The sequence below is a fragment of the Sphaeramia orbicularis genome, unplaced genomic scaffold (assembly GCF_902148855.1).
Source record: "Sphaeramia orbicularis unplaced genomic scaffold, fSphaOr1.1, whole genome shotgun sequence".
NCBI lineage: Eukaryota > Metazoa > Chordata > Actinopteri > Kurtiformes > Apogonidae > Sphaeramia > Sphaeramia orbicularis.
In genome coordinates, this window is record NW_021941573.1 from 343,396 (window position 1) to 361,048 (window position 17,653).

Consider the following 17,653-nt stretch of genomic DNA (forward strand, 5'->3'; position numbering starts at 1 on the left):
CACGTATACGCCTACACACACATACACACACACACACACCACACACACACACACACACACACACAGTCTAATGGTGGTTGTGCAACAGCAGGTTGAGTCAACGTCAACAGAAACAGGAACCAGGAGATGAGAGTCTGAGAAGGACGAGAGACACCCACCACAACAGGAGAGAGAGAGAGAGACAGGATGTGGTGAGACAGGGTCAAGAGTGGTCTTACCTGTGGACCAGGTGAGGACACGCCCCCTGTGTGGACACAAACCAGCTGAGGACACGCCCCTGTGTGGACACAAACTGTGTGGACACAAACCAGCTGAGGACACGCCCCCTGTGTGGACACAAACCAGCTGAGGACACGCCCCCTGTGTGGACACAAACCAGCTGAGGACACGCCCCCTGTGTGGACACAAACACCTGAAGGCTCCTGTCAATTGTCAGCGTCTGCCCCGAGTCCTCAGGTAAACTGTGGAGAGACAGGTGTGATTGACAGGTGTGTGATTGACAGGTGTGTGATTGACAGGTGTGTGATTGACAGGTGTGATTGACAGATGTGGAGCGACAGGTTTGTGATTGACAGGTGTGATTGACAGATGTGGAGAGACAGGTGTGGAGCGACAGGTGTGATTGACAGGTGTGGAGAGACAGGTGTGATTGACAGGTGTGTGATTGACAGGTGTGCAGCGACAGGTGTGATTGACAGTTGTGTGATTGACAGGTGTGTGGGCGGTTCTTCCTGGTCGGTCCAACCCTCAGGATGATCTGAGCGAATCATAAACAGGTGAGACCAAAAACAGTCATGTGACTGATGACAGTCTTTTATCTTCTGTCTTTCTTCTTCTCTTCATTTTTTCTTTCGTCATTTGACTCCTCCCTCTGATCTGCAGCTTCTGATTGGACGAAACCATGAGTGGCGGCAGCGGTGGTAAAAAGAGGAGTGGCTTCCAGATCACCAGTGTGACATCAGACTTCCACCTCAGCCCTCTGGACCAATCAGCTCCGGGTTCCGTCCTGTCTGTCGTCCAATCGGGTGCTACGTCCCCGCCCTCTCAGGGAAGCTCCTCCCAGCCGACCACTCCCTCCCTGAAAAGGAAGTTAATTTCCCACGATGCCCCGGGTCAGGGGGCGGGGTCTATGTCCAGGTTCCGGGTGGTCAGGCTCGCAGTGGGCGGGGCTGGCAGCGGGGGGCGGGCCCGGCCATACCGCCGTGGACGATGGACATGCACGGAGTTTGAAGAGCATCAGGAGGGGGCGGGGTTTAGACGGGTGATGGACAGCATGAGACACGCCCACTCCCTGGAGTCTCTGGAGATGATTGGCCGAGACAAAGAGAGGGGCGGGGTTTGCTCTCAGCCAATCAGAGTTGTGGGAGGGGTGGGGCTGGTTCTGAGGAGCGGACCTCCCTCCCCGACACATCAGGAGCCAATCAACATCTTGCTTCTGGACCGCAGTGAGCCAACAGCAGCGCAGCATTTAGACTCCGCCCCTCTACCGCCTTCCCCCCGCCCACGAAATGCCCCTCCTCCTCTGCGATTGGATACGGACGCCGCAGGACGGGTGGGTACTCACGGGATTGGACGGACAGACTGTCTGTCAACATGCATGTAGGGACAGGGGGTGGGGCCATGGGGTGGCTGAGGGGGGTGTGGCCCTGTGAGCAGTGGGGGGGGGGGGCATAGAGCTGTGGGAGGGGCATAAATGTGAACTTTTTCATCGTTTATTTTTCAGCTGAACTGTCATTTATTCATGAACCAACTGTAATATTATTACTGTCTGTCTGTCTGTCCATCTGTCTGTCTCTCCATCTGTCTGTCTGTCTGTCTGTTCATCTGTCTGTCTCTCCATCTGTCTGTCTGTTCATCTGTCTGTCTGTCTGTCTGTCCATCTGTCTGTCTGTCTGTCCATCTGTCTGTCTGTCTGTTCATCTGTCTGTCTGTCTGTTCATCTGTCTGTCTCTCCATCTGTCTGTCCATCTGTCTGTCTGTCTGTCCATCTGTCTGTCTGTTCATCTGTCTGTCTCTCCATCTGTCTGTCTGTTCATCTGTCTGTCTGTCTGTCTGTCCATCTGTCTGTCCATCTGTCTGTCTGTCTGTTCATCTGTCTGTCTGTCTGTTCATCTGTCTTTCTCTCCATCTGTCTGTCCATCTGTCTGTCTGTCCATCTGTCTGTCTGTCCATCTGTCTGTCCATCTGTCTGTCTGTCCATCTGTCTGTCTGTCCATCTGTCTGTCTGTCTGTTCATCTGTCTATCTCTCCATCTGTCTGTCTGTCTGTTCATCTGTGTGTCTGTTCATCTGTCTGTCTGTCTGTTCATCTGTCTGTCTGTTCATCTGTCTGTCTGTCCATCTGTCTGTCCATCTGTCTGTCTGTCTGTCCATCTGTCTGTCCATCTGTCTGTCTGTCTGTTCATCTGTCTGTCTGTCTGTTCATCTGTCTGTCTCTCCATCTGTCTGTCCATCTGTCTGTCTGTCTGTCCATCTGTCTGTTTGTTCATCTGTCTGTCTGTTCATCTGTCTGTCTGTCTGTCCATCTGTCTGTCTGTCTGTTCATCTGTCTGTCTGTTCATCTGTCTGTCTCTCCATCTGTCTGTCTGTTCATCTGTCTGTCTGTCCATCTGTCTGTCCATCTGTCTGTCTGTCTGTTCATCTGTCTGTCTGTCTGTTCATCTGTCTGTCTCTCCATCTGTCTGTCCATCTGTCTGTCTGTTCATCTGTCTGTCTGTCCATCTGTCTGTCCATCTGTTTGTCTGTCCATCTGTCTGTCTCTCCATCTGTCTGTCTGTTCATCTGTCTATCTCTCCATCTGTCTGTCTGTCTGTTTATCTGTCTGTTCATCTGTCTGTCTGTCCATCTGTCTGTTCATCTGTCTGTCTGTCCATCTGTCTGTCTGTCTGTCCATCTGTCTGTCTGTTCATCTGTCTGTCTGTCCATCTGTCTGTCTGTTCATCTGTCTGTCTGTTCATCTGTCTGTCCATCTGTCTGTCTGTCCATCTGTCTGTCTGTCCATCTGTCTGTCTGTTCATCTGTCTGTCTGTTCATCTGTCTGTCTGTCTGTCCATCTGTCTGTCTGTTCATCTGTCTGTCTGTTCATCTGTCTGTCTGTTCATCTGTCTGTCTGTCTGTCCATCTGTCTGTCTGTTCATCTGTCTGTCTGTTCATCTGTCTGTCCATCTGTCTGTCTGTCCATCTGTCTGTCTGTTCATCTGTCTGTCTGTCTGTCCATCTGTCTGTCTGTTCATCTGTCTGTCTGTCCGTCTGTCTGTTCATCTGTCTGTGTCTGTCTGTCCATCTGTCTGTCTGTTCATCTGTCTGTCTCTCTATCTGTCTGTCTGTCTGTTCATCTGTCTGTCTCTCCATCTGTCTGTCTCTCCATCTGTCTGTCTGTCTGTCCATCTGTCTGTCTGTTCATCTGTCTGTTCATCTGTCTGTCTGTTCATCTCTCTGTCTGTCTGTTCATCTCTCTGTCTGTCTGTTCATCTGTCTGTCTGTTCATCTCTCTGTCTGTCTGTTCATCTGTCTGTCTGTCTGTCTGTTCATCTGTCTGTTCATCTGTCTGTCTGTCTGTTCATCTGTCTGTCTGTCTGTTCATCTGTCTGTCTGTCCATCTGTCTGTCTGTCCATCTGTCTGTCTGTCTGTTCATCTGTCTATCTCTCCATCTGTCTGTCTGTCTGTTCATCTGTCTGTCTGTTCATCTGTCTGTCTGTCTGTTCATCTGTCTGTCTGTCCATCTGTCTGTCCATCTGTCTGTCTGTCTGTTCATCTGTCTGTCTGTCTGTCCATCTGTCTGTTTGTTCATCTGTCTGTCTGTTCATCTGTCTGTCTGTCTCTCCATCTGTCTGTCTGTCTGTTCATCTGTCTGTCTGTTCATCTGTCTGTCTCTCCATCTGTCTGTCTGTTCATCTGTCTGTCTGTCCATCTGTCTGTCCATCTGTCTGTCTGTCTGTCCATCTGTCTGTCTGTTCATCTGTCTGTCTGTCTCTCCATCTGTCTGTCTGTCTGTTCATCTGTCTGTCCATCTGTCTGTCTGTCCATCTGTCTGTCTGTTCATCTGTCTGTCTGTCCGTCTGTCTGTTCATCTGTCTGTGTCTGTCTGTCCATCTGTCTGTCTGTTCATCTGTCTGTCTGTTCATCTGTCTGTCTCTCTATCTGTCTGTCTGTCTGTTCATCTGTCTGTCTCTCCATCTGTCTGTCTCTCCATATGTCTGTCTGTCTGTCCATCTGTCTGTCTGTTCATCTGTCTGTTCATCTCTCTGTCTGTCTGTTCATCTGCCTGTCCTGTTCATCTGTCTGTCTGTCTGTCTGTTCATCTGTCTGTTCATCTGTCTGTCTGTCTGTTCATCTGTCTGTCTGTTCATCTGTCTGTCTGTCCATCTGTCTGTCTGTCCATCTGTCTGTCTGTCTGTTCATCTGTCTATCTCTCCATCTGTCTGTCTGTCTGTTCATCTGTCTGTCTGTTCATCTGTCTGTCTCTCCATCTGTCTGTCTGTCCATCTGTCTGTCTGTCTGTCCATCTGTCTGTCCATCTGTCTGTCTGTCTGTTCATCTGTCTGTCTGTCTGTCCATCTGTCTGTTTGTTCATCTGTCTGTCTGTTCATCTGTCTGTCTGTCTCTCCATCTGTCTGTCTGTCTGTTCATCTGTCTGTCTCTCCATCTGTCTGTCTGTTCATCTGTCTGTCTGTCCATCTGTCTGTCCATCTGTCTGTCTGTCTGTCCATCTGTCTGTCCATCTGTCTGTCTGTCTGTTCATCTGTCTGTCTGTCTGTCCATCTGTCTGTTTGTTCATCTGTCTGTCTGTTCATCTGTCTGTCTGTCTCTCCATCTGTCTGTCTGTCTGTTCATCTGTCTGTCTCTCCATCTGTCTGTCTGTCCATCTGTCTGTCTGTTCATCTGTCTGTCTGTCCATCTGTCTGTCTGTCCATCCGTCTGTCTGTCTGTCTGTCTGTCCAGTCTGTCCTCAGACTGTCTCACTCTCAGCCCCCCTCCCCCTCTGTTAGATCGTTCCATCCCACTCTGACCCCCGTCCAGACTCCAGGAGCCTTCAGTCTGGACCAAACCATGTTCAGCCTAACAGGGGACACCAGGTAGGTCCACCTAGACCTGGACCAGGTCTGGACCTGGGGACACCAGGTAGGTCCACCTAGACCTGGACCAGGTCTGGACCTGGGGACACCAGGTAGGTCCACCTAGACCTGGACCAGGTCTGGACCTGGGGACACCAGGTAGGTCCACCTAGACCTGGACCTGGGCCCTCATGTATAAAGTGTGCGTACACACATAAACCTGGTGTACGTCCTTTTCCACACTCACACTCAGACGTTCACAGTGAAATGACTTTAAATGTGTGTTTAAATGTGTTTAAATGTGTTTAAATGTGTGTTTAAATGTGTGTTTAAATGTGTTTAAATGTGTTTAAATGTGTGTTTAAATGTGTGTTTAAATGTGTTTAAATGTGTTTAAATGTGTGTTTAAATGTGTGTTTAAATGTGTTTAAATGTGTGTTTAAATGTGTGTTTAAATGTGTTCCTGCACAGCCTGTCCACAGCAGGAGAACACAGGTGTGTAGAGTTAGGAACCTTTGGAGACACTGACATGGTCATGGTGTAGGTCTGTGTGTGTGTGTGTGTGTCTGTGTGTGTGTGTGTGTGTGTGTCTGTGTGTGTGTGTGTATGTGTGTGTCTGTGTGTGTGTGTGTGTGTGTGTCTGTGTGTGTGTGTGTGTGTGTGTGTCTGTCTGTGTGTGTGTCTGTGTGTGTGTGTGTGTGTGTCTGTGTGTGTGTCTGTATGTCTGTGTGTGTGTGTGTGTATGTGTGTGTCTGTGTGTGTGTGTGTGTATGTGTGTGTCTGTGTGTGTGTGTGTGTCTGTATGTCTGTGTGTGTGTGTGTGTCTGTGTGTGTGTGTGTGTGTCTGTGTGTGTGTGTGTGTGTGTGTGTGTGTGTCTGTGTGTGTGTGTGTGTGTGTGTGTGTTCTGGATGGACCCACATGAACATGTCAGATCAGTTATTGTGACTAAAATTCTCACAGTTCTCATTATTTTCACAGTATTTTTACCTCCACCAAGGAGGTTCTGTTTTTGCCAGGGTTTGTCTGTTTGTTTGTTTGTTTGTTTGTTTGTTTGCCTGTCCGTTAGTGTGCAACAAGCACTTTGGGCTACAATTTCTGTATGAAAGGTGCTATACAAATAAAGTTTATTATTATTATTATTAACATAACTCAAAAAGTTATGGACAGATTTGGATGAAATTTTCAGGGTTTGTTGGAAATGGGATAAGGAAGAAATGATTAACTTTTGGTGGTGATCGGGGGTGGGGGGGCCCACGGGGGGGCCCATTTCCAACAAACCCTGAAAATTTCATCCAAATCTGTCCATAACTTTTTGAGTTATGTTGCACACTAACAGACAGACAAACAGACAAACAAACAAACAAACAAACCCTGGCAAAAACATAACCTCCTTGGCGTGGGGGGGGCCCACGGGGGGGGGGGGGGGGGGGGGGGGGGGGGGGCACTGATCAGCCTTGGCAGAGGTCTGCGCTCTCCGAGTGCTTCTAGTTGAAACTGTGCTCCAAATGTTCCAAAAGTACAAATACACACTGAAAGAATTAAACCAAGTTGTATTTAACAAATAAATAAATACATATAATACCAGTCCTAATGTCCCTTCTGTGTCACAAACATTCCCATATTAACCCTTAGTGCTCTGAGTCTGTTCTGTCTGTTTTTCAGTCCTTTTGATTTGGCCTTTATATACTATAGAAACACATGTTTACTAAACCCATGTTTGGATCTGTTTTTTCAGCACAACTTCATCTGTCTATTATTTTTTCACTGTAACCTGGAATAAAAACACAAAAGGACAGAAAACACACAAAATATATAAAATCCACTGTGATAAATGTATATAATTTATTGCATAAATAACACACAGATGTTTAACGAACCTTTTCACAGACTTTAAAAGTGAATATTGGTTCAAATATTAGGGATAGAAAATTAAAACTGTAATAAATTCAAACTCGACTCAAATATTTGACATTAAAGCAGATCTGTGCACAGAAAAGTGTGGTAATCAGACACAGTTCTCATGACAATTACAACTTAAACACTAATACTGTCTGGGATTTTACTGCAGTTTATGGTTCTACTGGTACTGGTTCTACTGGTACTGGTTCCACTGGTACTGGTTCTACTGATACTGGTTCCACTGGTACTGGTTCTACTGGGACTGGGTCTACCGGGACTGGTTCTACTGGGACTGGTTCTACTGGTAATGGTTCTATTGGTACTGGTTCTACTGGGACTGGTTTTACTGGTACTGGTTCCACTGGTACTGGTTCCATCATCAGTCTGTGTTCAGACCGTCCACACTGATCTACTGACACTGAGTCTGTCACAGCTGGAGAAGAGTTAGTCTGTTCCTCTGGTTCTGGTTCTGGTTCTGGTCCTGGTTATAGTTGTGGTTCTAGTTCTGGTTTTGGTTCTAGTTGTGGTTCTGGTCCTGGTCATGGTTCTGGTCCTGGTTCTGGTCCTGGTCATGGTTCTGGTCCAGGTTCTGGTTTTGGTCCTGGTTCTGGTCCTGGTTCTGGTCCTAGTTGTGGTTCTGGTCCTGGTTCTGGTCCTGGTCTTGGTCTTTGTCTTGGTCTTGGTCCTGGTTCTGGTCTTGGTTCTGGTCCTGGTTCTGGTTCTGGTTCTGGTCTTGGTTCTGGTTCTGGTCTTGGTTCTGCTTGTGGTTCTGGTTCTCATCCTGGTTCTGGTTCTGGTCCTGGTCTTGCCAGTCTGTTTGAATCAAAGCTCTGTTTTTGGTCCTGGTATTGGTTCTGGTTCCTGGTCGTGGTTATGGTTATGGTTCTAGTTCTGGTTCTGGTCCTGGTTCTGGTCTTGGTCCTGGTTTTGGTCCTGGTTCTGGTCCTGGCCTTGGTTCTGGTCCTAGTCCTGGTCCTGGTCCTGGTTCTGGTCCTGGTCTTGGTCCTGGTCCTGGTCCTAGTCTTGGTTCTGGTTCTGGTCCTGTTCCTGGTTCTGGTCCTTGTTCTGGTTTTGTCAGTCTGTTTGAATCATAGCTCTGTTTGTAGTCCTGGTCCTGGTTCTAGTTCTGGTCCTGGTTCTGGTCCTGGTCTTGGTCCTGGTCCTGGTCCTGGTCCTGGTCTTGGTCCTGGTCTGGGTCCTGGTCCTGGTCTTGTCAGTCTGTTTGAATCACAGCTCTGTTTGTAGTCCTGGTCCTGGTTCTAGTTCTGGTCCTGGTTCTGGTCCTGGTCTTGGTCCTGGTCTTGGTCCTGGTCTTGTCAGTCTGTTTGAATCATAGCTCTGTTTGTAGTCCTGGTCCTGGTTCTGGTCCTGGTCCTGGTTCTAGTTCTGGTCCTGGTTCTGGTCCTGGTCTTGGTCCTGGTCCTGGTCCTGGTCCTGGTCTTGTCAGTCTGTTTGAATCACAGCTCTGTTTGTAGTCCTGGTCCTGGTTCTAGTTCTGGTCCTGGTTCTGGTCCTGGTCTTGGTCCTGGTCCTGGTCCTGGTCTTGTCAGTCTGTTTGAATCATAGCTCTGTTTGTAGTCCTGGTCCTGGTTCTGGTCCTGGTTCTAGTTCTGGTCCTGGTTCTGGTCCTGGTCTTGGTCCTGGTCCTGGTCTTGGTCCTGGTCTTGTCAGTCTGTTTGAATCACAGCTCTGTTTGTAGTCCTGGTCCTGGTTCTAGTTCTGGTCCTGGTCCTGGTCTTGGTCCTGGTCCTGGTCCTGGTCTTGTCAGTCTGTTTGAATCACAGCTCTGTTTGTAGTCCTGGTCCTGGTTCTAGTTCTGGTCCTGGTTCTGGTCCTGGTCTTGAACTTGGTCTTGGTCCTGGTCTTGGTCCTGGTCTTGGTCCTGGTCTTGGTCCTGGTCCTGGTCTTGGTCCTGGTCTTGGTCCTGGTCTTGTCAGTCTGTTTGAATCACAGCTCTGTTTGTAGTCCTGGTCCTGGTTCTAGTTCTGGTCCTGGTCCTGGTTCTGGTCCTGGTCCTGGTCTTGTCAGTCTGTTTGAATCACAGCTCTGTTTGTAGTCCTGGTCCTGGTTCTAGTTCTGGTCCTGGTTCTGGTCCTGGTCTTGGTCTTGGTCCTGGTTTTGGTCCTGGTCCTGGTCTTGGTCCTGGTCCTGGTCTTGTCAGTCTGTTTGAATCACAGCTCTGTTTGTAGTCCTGGTCCTGGTTCTAGTTCTGGTCCTGGTCCTGGTCCTGGTCCTGGTCCTGGTTCTGGTCCTGGTCTTGGTCCTGGTCTTGGTCCTGGTCTTGGTCCTGGTCTTGTCAGTCTGTTTGAATCACAGCTCTGTTTGTAGTCCTGGTCCTGGTCCTGGTCCTGGTTCTAGTTCTGGTCCTGGTCTTGGTCCTGGTCTTGGTCCTGGTCTTGTCAGTCTGTTTGAATCACAGCTCTGTTTGTAGTCCTGGTCCTGGTTCTAGTTCTGGTCCTGGTTCTGGTTCTGGTCCTGGTCTTGGTCCTGGTCTTGGTCCTGGTCTTGTCAGTCTGTTTGAATCACAGCTCTGTTTGTAGTCCTGGTCCTGGTTCTAGTTCTGGTCCTGGTCCTGGTCCTGGTTCTGGTCCTGGTCTTGGTCCTGGTCTTGGTCCTGGTCTTGGTCCTGGTCTTGTCAGTCTGTTTGAATCACAGCTCTGTTTGTAGTCCTGGTCCTGGTTCTAGTTCTGGTCCTGGTTCTGGTCCTGGTCCTGGTCCTGGTCTTGGTCCTGGTCCTGGTCTTGTCAGTCTGTTTGAATCACAGCTCTGTTTGTAGTCCTGGTCCTGGTTCTAGTTCTGGTCCTGGTCCTGGTTCTGGTCCTGGTCTTGGTCCTGGTCTTGGTCCTGGTCTTGGTCCTGGTCCTGGTCCTGGTCTTGTCAGTCTGTTTGAATCACAGCTCTGTTTGTAGTCCTGGTCCTGGTTCTAGTTCTGGTCCTGGTCCTGGTCCTGGTCTTGGTCCTGGTCCTGGTCTTGGTCCTGGTCTTGGTCCTGGTCTTGGTCCTGGTCTTGTCAGTCTGTTTGAATCACAGCTCTGTTTGTAGTCCTGGTCCTGGTTCTAGTTCTGGTCCTGGTCCTGGTTCTAGTTCTGGTCCTGGTTCTGGTCCTGGTCTTGGTCCTGGTCCTGGTCTTGGTCCTGGTCTTGGTCCTGGTCTTGTCAGTCTGTTTGAATCACAGCTCTGTTTGTAGTCCTGGTCCTGGTCCTGGTTCTGGTCCTGGTCCTGGTCTTGGTCCTGGTCTTGGTCCTGGTCTTGTCAGTCTGTTTGAATCACAGCTCTGTTTGTAGTCCTGGTCCTGGTTCTAGTTCTGGTCCTGGTTCTGGTCCTGGTCTTGGTCCTGGTCTTGGTCCTGGTCTTGGTCCTGGTCCTGGTTCTGGTCCTGGTCCTGGTCTTGTCAGTCTGTTTGAATCACAGCTCTGTTTGTAGTCCTGGTCCTGGTTCTAGTTCTGGTCCTGGTCTTGGTCCTGGTCCTGGTCTTGGTCCTGGTCTTGTCAGTCTGTTTGAATCACAGCTCTGTTTGTAGTCCTGGTCCTGGTTCTAGTTCTGGTCCTGGTCCTGGTTCTGGTCCTGGTCTTGGTCCTGGTCTTGTCAGTCTGTTTGAATCACAGCTCTGTTTGTAGTCCTGGTCCTGGTTCTAGTTCTGGTCCTGGTTCTGGTCCTGGTCTTGGTCCTGGTCTTGGTCCTGGTTCTGGTCCTGGTCCTGGTCTTGTCAGTCTGTTTGAATCACAGCTCTGTTTGTAGTCCTGGTCCTGGTTCTAGTTCTGGTCCTGGTCTTGGTCCTGGTCCTGGTCTTGGTCCTGGTCTTGGTCCTGGTCCTGGTCCTGGTCTTGTCAGTCTGTTTGAATCACAGCTCTGTTTGTAGTCCTGGTCTTGGTCCTGGTCTTGGTCCTGGTCTTGTCAGTCTGTTTGAATCATAGCTCTGTTTGTAGTCCTGGTCCTGGTTCTAGTTCTGGTCCTGGTCTTGGTCCTGGTCCTGGTCTTGGTCCTGGTCTTGGTCCTGGTCTTGGTCCTGGTCCTGGTCTTGGTCCTGGTCTTGTCAGTCTGTTTGAATCACAGCTCTGTTTGTAGTCCTGGTCCTGGTCTTGGTCCTGGTCCTGGTCTTGGTCCTGGTCTTGGTCCTGGTCTTGGTCCTGGTCTTGTCAGTCTGTTTGAATCACAGCTCTGTTTGTGTGAATGTGAGTGGGAACAGAAGAATCCATTGCTTTCATTCTATTGGCTGAGACTGAGTGGGTGGGAGTTGGAATGATGTGACGGCCAATCAGAGATTAGAGCAGGGTGTAGGAGAGAGGGGGCGGGGCCACATGATCGCCTGTAGTGAGTGAAGCAGAGAATGAACTCAGAACACCTGGAACCAAGGAGCCAATCACAGACTGAGGAGCTGACCTGGACATGACATGCCTCATCTGATTAGGCCACGCCTCCTGTCTTCATCTGATTAGGCCACGCCTCCTGTCTTCATCTGACTAGGCCACGCCTCCTGTCTTCATCTGACTAGGCCACGCCTCCTGTCTTCATCTGGTTAGGCCACGCCTCCTGTCTTCATCTGATTAGACCACGCCTCCTGTCTTCATCTGATTAGGCCACGCCTCCTGTCTTCTGTGGGATTACTCGTCTCAGTTCCAATTGGACGTCTTCTTGGATGGTAAACTGTCATTGGTCAATATGAAGAAGATGAATTCTGACTCCACCCCCTGTAGTCGTCCTCATCGTCGCCGCCCCCCGTCGACTCCGCCCCTCCCTCTGAGGGCGTTACAACTTGTTGCTAGGCAACCAGACACACCAGTGGTGTTACGAGAGCGCAGAACGGTCGGAGGTCCGGGGTCCGGGGTCCGGGAGTCCTGGCCCTGTACCGGGGTGACCTCTGACCCCCAGACCGCCAGGACACCAGCCGCCATTAAAGCTACGCCCAGTGGGCGGGGCTCAGATGCCACCATGATGTCACTTCTGCTGTTCTGCCACAGGTAAAGGCCATGGGGCACAGCAGCAGGGTTAGGGTCCTCATGTGGGCACGTCTTCATATGGGCGTGTCCTCATATGGGTGTGTCTTCTTATGGGCGTGTCCTCATATGGGCGTGTCTTCATGTGGGCGTGTCCTCATATGGGTGTGTCTTCATGTGGGCGTGTCTTCATATGGGCGTGTCCTCATAACCCTGCTGGTTCCAGTTTAAACCTGTTTCTTCTCGTTGGTGTGTTTGGTTCAGGTTGATTTCAATCAGATCCTAAACATGTCAGTGATGTTAGTCTCAATCTAAGGGTCAGGGTTAGCCTGGTTTAGGGTTAGCCCTGGGTTAGGGTTAACCCTGGGTTAGGTTAAACCCTGGGTTAGACTACCTGGTTAAGGGTTAGCCCTGGATAAGGGTTAGCCTGGTTTAGGGTTAGTCTTGGGTTAGGGTTAGCCCTGGGTTAGGGTTAGCCTGGTTTAGAGTTAACCCTGGGTTAGGGTTAGCCTGGTTTAGAGTTAACCCTGGGTTAGGGTTAGCCCTGGGTTAGGGTTAGCCTGGTTTAGAGTTAACCCTGGGTTAGGGTTAGCCTGGTTTAGAGTTAACCCTGGGTTAGGGTTAACCCTGGGTTAGAGTTAACCCTGGGTTAGAGTTAACCCTGGGTTAGGGTTAACCCGGCTTAGGGTTAAGCCAACATCCAGCTGGTTGACTTGAGCTGAGACTCAGACGTTCTGAACAGTTTCCTGTTCTCGTCTCCGTTCATTCTTCCTTTAACTGTTTCTATTACTGTCTCTAATGTGTGCACTCCACACAGTTATGAATGTGAGTATTATTATTGTTTGGGACTCCGCCCACAGGTGGAGGCCTTCTGTCACACAGTGTCGGAGAACGCCTCTGTCCTATTGGATTTCGTTCGTTTTTTTTAGGCCCGAGCCGAAAGGTAACCTGCAAGCAAGGCCCTGTTGTTTTTCGTTCGTTTTTATATTATTCAGACACCACTTTCGCCTGGATTTTGACCCCCTAAACATGCTCCAAAACTCACCAAATTTGGCACACGTCAGGCCTGGCGAAAAATTCAATCAAATGAAAAACTTAAGCCCATAAGTGCTCTGTAGTTCCACCTATGTGAAAAAACACCATAATGGCCCTAGTGGCCAGTAGGAATGTCGTAGAGACATGGAACCAGTGCCAAAAACTTTGTTGGATGAAGTACTACAAATGATACACTGACACTTATGACCTAACTCCAACAAGAAGTTCGCAATACGCCTTTCAAAATAAAATTTTTAAAACTAACTCCGATGACGCCGTTTGTCGTATTGACTTCTAAATAGCACCAAAAGATAGAGTTAACCCTCCTCAAAAAAGCGATCCCATACTTTTTCCATAACTGTCTTAGTTTTTTTATGAGCCCGCAAAGTTGCGATGTTTGGAAGTCATTTTTCACTTTGGAGTTTTTCCCCACGTGTGACATATCTACGCATTCACAGGACTCACCACAACGCTCACATGCAAAAAATTTTTAGATTGGATGTACGGTTATTGATTTATAGCAATTTGTTTATTTTCATACTTTTTCCACTTCAGACTGCCATTTGACCCCCTTAACATGCTCCAAAACTCACCAAATTTGCCATGTATGTCATGGCTGGTGAACACTTTGATTCAATATCAAAATTAACCCCTTGGGTGCCAAAATGGACTCTGTAGCACCACCTTTGTACTAAAAAACACACAAAATCTGCCCTAGTGCCCAGTAGGAATGTCACAGAAACATGAAACAAATGCCAAAATGTTGGTCTGATTGAGCCGACAAATCATACACTGACACTCATGAGCTAACTCCAACAGGAAGTTGGCAATCTGCCTTTGAAAGTTACTCTACGTTTCTGCAATTACTGCTTATTCATTTCACACTTTTGACACAAAAGTTATACCTCATTAAATTCCCACAAATCTGCAGAATCCAAAAGTGAAAGAATTTTTCAGATACGACCTACGGTTCTGGAATGATGGCGATTTTTGGAAGAGTATGTTTACTTTCACTTTTCACAATGACAAAGTCCCTATAGAAGGACTACCAGTGCAGCCTTGTGTATGTGTGACAACAGACCAGTGGTCAGAGCTGTGGTCTACTGTGCAGGAGGTGTGGGTTCAAACCCTGAGCAAGGCAAAGAGTTTCTTTATTTTTTTCTTTCTCTCCCCCCCTCGTATTTTAAAACAGGTTTTACTGCATTATATTGTGGATATTGGAAATTTTGCACACATTACAAAGTACACACAGTACATTTTTTCAAAATAAAACCCTTATCAAAAATAATACATAATGTCTGTTCCATAACTTCTTTTCATTTTTATGACCAAACGCTCAACTGTTTGTACAATGTTTCTTCATTCAAAAGTACTCTTTCTCACAGACACACATGCTCACACAATAGGGTTTTTCCAAAATAAAAGCCTTAAATGTGAGAAATCATCACTTTTATACTCACTTATTCATAGAATTTCAATTCATTTTTCAAACTGATTCTTTCTCTCACATACAAAACAAATGCACATACACACAGTAGGGTTTCCAAAATAAAAGTCTCATGTTAAAGGTGATGGTGGTTTAAGCAGAGGGTCGCTGGTGTTCTGTACAGATGTAAGGAGGACAGACACTAAAGGGTGGGAACTGGTATGGGGACGGAGAGGTGTGAGTGGAGCTGAGGTGTGGACGGTCACAGGAGGCGGATCGCGGGGGAGGCGGAACACCCGGTGCGAGGTGCCACCCAATGCTGCTTGCAGCTTTAATTATTATTATTATTCTCCCTCCACCGCTTTAACCTGGATTTTGACCCCCTTAACATGCTCAGAAACTCATCAAATTTGGCACACATGTCAGGTCTGGAGAAAATTTTATAAAATATGAAAATGAACCCCCTAGGTGCCAAAATGAGCTCTCTAGCGCCCCTCAGATATACAAAAACAGCCCTAGCGGCCAGTAGGAATGTCATAGGAACATGAAACAAACGCCAAAATTTTTGTCTCATCGAGCCCGACAAATCATACACTGATCACCATGACCTAACTCCAACAGGAAGTTCAGAATTTGCCTTTCAAAATAAAATGCTTGCATACCAACTTCCAGTATGAATGTCGTAGACACACGAAACCAACGCCAAAACTTTCGTTTAATCGAGCCCAACAAATCACGCGCTGACACCTATGAGCTAGCTCCAACAGGAAGTTGACAATATGCCTTTCAAAATAAAATTTTTAAAACTAACTTGTATCACACCGTTTGTTGTATTGTCTTCTAAATAGCGCCAGAAGATAGAGTGAACCCTTCTCAAAAAAGTGATCTCGCACTTTTTTTTATAACTGTCTTAGATTTTTGGGTTTTTTTTTAAGCCCTGAAAGTTGCGAAGTCTGAAACTGAAAATTCAGTTTGGACTTTTCCCCCACATATTATATATTGAAGCGATCACAAAACACAGCAGAACACTCCTGTGAACCCGAACCCTTACTCTCATATTTCTGGGGTTCCAGGAACAAATGATCCAAATGTAGGAGAATGTCTTTTCTGTCCCAGACTGTTGACATTTGAATGTTCAAGTGTTTAGTTTTGGATCTGTGTTCCTCCAAACACAACAACTGCTGCTTTTTCCCTCCTTCCCTCCTGTGTTCCATTTGTCTCACTCACATGTTTGACTAACTCCACCTTCGTACACTCACTGCTGATTCACTTCTGACTTTGGTTCATCACATTATACATTCAAATGTTGCTCCAACCTTCCAGAAGTCTGACATGACAGAAGTTTTCAGACAGGAGCTACTGTTGTGGACTGAGGTCAGTTTGTCTGACAGGTGGTTTTGAGTTCATTTGTCTGAAACTCCTGTCTGCTCTAAAGGTCGTTACTGATGATCAGGTGCACCTGCCATGTTTAGGCTCCCATAGCAACCATGGAGAGTCCATAGCAACCATGGAGAGTCCATAGCAACTGTGTGAGTGTGTGTGTGAGAGAGAGAGACAGAGAGAGAGAGAGAGAGAGAGAGAGAGAGAGAGAGAGAGACTACTACTCCTGCTGCTACTACTATTACTGATCCAACCTGGATAATATGAAAAATGGATTATATCTGATTCCCTCTCTCATTCACACACACACACACACACACATACTGTAGAGTCCATAGCAACTGTGTGTGTGTGTGAGAGAGAGAGACTGCTACTACTATTAGTGATCCAACCTGGGTAATATAAAAAAAATAATTAAAACCGATTCTCTCTCCCTCTCTCTGTCTCACACACACACACACACACACACACACACACACACACACAATAGGGTTTTTCAAAATAAAAGCCTTATTATAAATGGGGGAAAAAAGCATAAATCTGCCAAAAAAAACAAGAATGGGTGGAGGGAGGCGTGACCAGTAACAGGTGGCAGCATGGGAGGGGGAACCCGGCCAGAGCGCGAGGTCCCGACCAATGCTGCTTGCAGCTTTAATATTATTATTATTATCATTATTATAATTATTATTATTATTATTATTATTATTGTTGTTGTTGTTGTGGTTATTATTAATATTGTTGTTGTTGTTGTGGTTATTATTAATATTGTTGTTGTTGTGGTTATTATTAATATTGTTGTTGTTGTGGTTATTATTAATATTGTTGTTGTTATTGTTATTATTTTGACACACATTTGATGGAATAACTAGTTGGTTCATTTTTTAAATCTCTGCAGCTCTAACAACAGTCTGGTCACCATCGACAACAAGATCGAACAGGCCATGGTGAGTTTACCCTGAATGAGCACACCCTAACCCTAACCCACTAACCCTAACCCACTAACCCTAACCCAGAGCTAACCCCAACCCACTAACCCTAGCCCCCTAACCCAAACCCACTAACCCTAACCCTAACCCACTAACCCTAACCCTAACCCACTAACCCTAACCCACTAACCCTAACCCACTAACCCTAACCCACTAACCCTAACCCTTACCCACTAACCCTAACCCACTAACCCTAACCCTAACCCACTAACCCTAACCCACTAACCCTAACCCACTAACCCTAACCCTAACCCACTAACCCTAACCCACTAACCCTAACCCTAACCCACTAACCCTAACCCACTAACCCTAACCCTAACCCACTAACCCACTAACCCTAACCCACTAACCCTAACCCACTAACCCTAACCCTAACCCACTAACCCTAACCCCCTAACCCTAACCCACTAACCCTAACCCACTAACCCTAACCCACTAACCCTAACCCTAACCCACTAACCCTAACCCACTAACCCTAACCCACTAACCCTAACCCAGAGCTAACCCACTAACCCTAACCCACTAACCCTAACCCACTAACCCTAACCCTAACCCACTAACCCTAACCCACTAACCCTAACCCACTAACCCTAACCCACTAACCCTAACCCAGAGCTAACCCACTAACCCTAACCCACTAACCCTAACCCTAACCCACTAACCCTAACCCACTAACCCTAACCCACTAACCCTAACCCAGAGCTAACCCACTAACCCAGAGCTAACCCACTAACCCTAACCCACTAACCCTAACCCAGAGCTAACCCACTAACCCTAACCCACTAACCCACTAACCCTAACCCACTAACCCACTAACCCTAACCCTAACCCGCTAACCCTAACCCTAACCCTAACCCAAACCCTAACCCACTAACCCTAACCCACTAACCCTAACCCCCTAACCCACTAACCCTAACCCACTAACCCTAACCCTAACC

The 17,653-nt window shown here is 47.6% G+C and overlaps 1 protein-coding gene across 3 annotated transcripts in view; it reads left to right on the forward strand.

The window, feature by feature from the left end:
• The first annotated feature begins 430 nt into the window (after window positions 1-430).
• The window catches only part of LOC115416211 (TSC22 domain family protein 4-like), a 20,526-nt gene continuing 3,303 nt past the window's right edge, over window positions 431-17,653 (forward strand). The window contains exons 1-5 of one of the 3 annotated variants that reach the window (XM_030129947.1): window positions 431-456; window positions 714-776; window positions 883-1,552; window positions 4,942-5,075; window positions 16,625-16,673. In XM_030129947.1, the coding sequence (XP_029985807.1) occupies window positions 902-1,552; window positions 4,942-5,075; window positions 16,625-16,673 (834 nt within the window). In that variant the 5' untranslated portion in view covers window positions 431-456; window positions 714-776; window positions 883-901. Of the gene's footprint in view, window positions 457-713; window positions 777-882; window positions 1,553-4,941; window positions 5,076-5,121; window positions 5,331-16,624; window positions 16,674-17,653 lie in introns of those variants that run through there. The other 2 variants (XM_030129949.1, XM_030129948.1) reach the window with 2 other exon arrangements.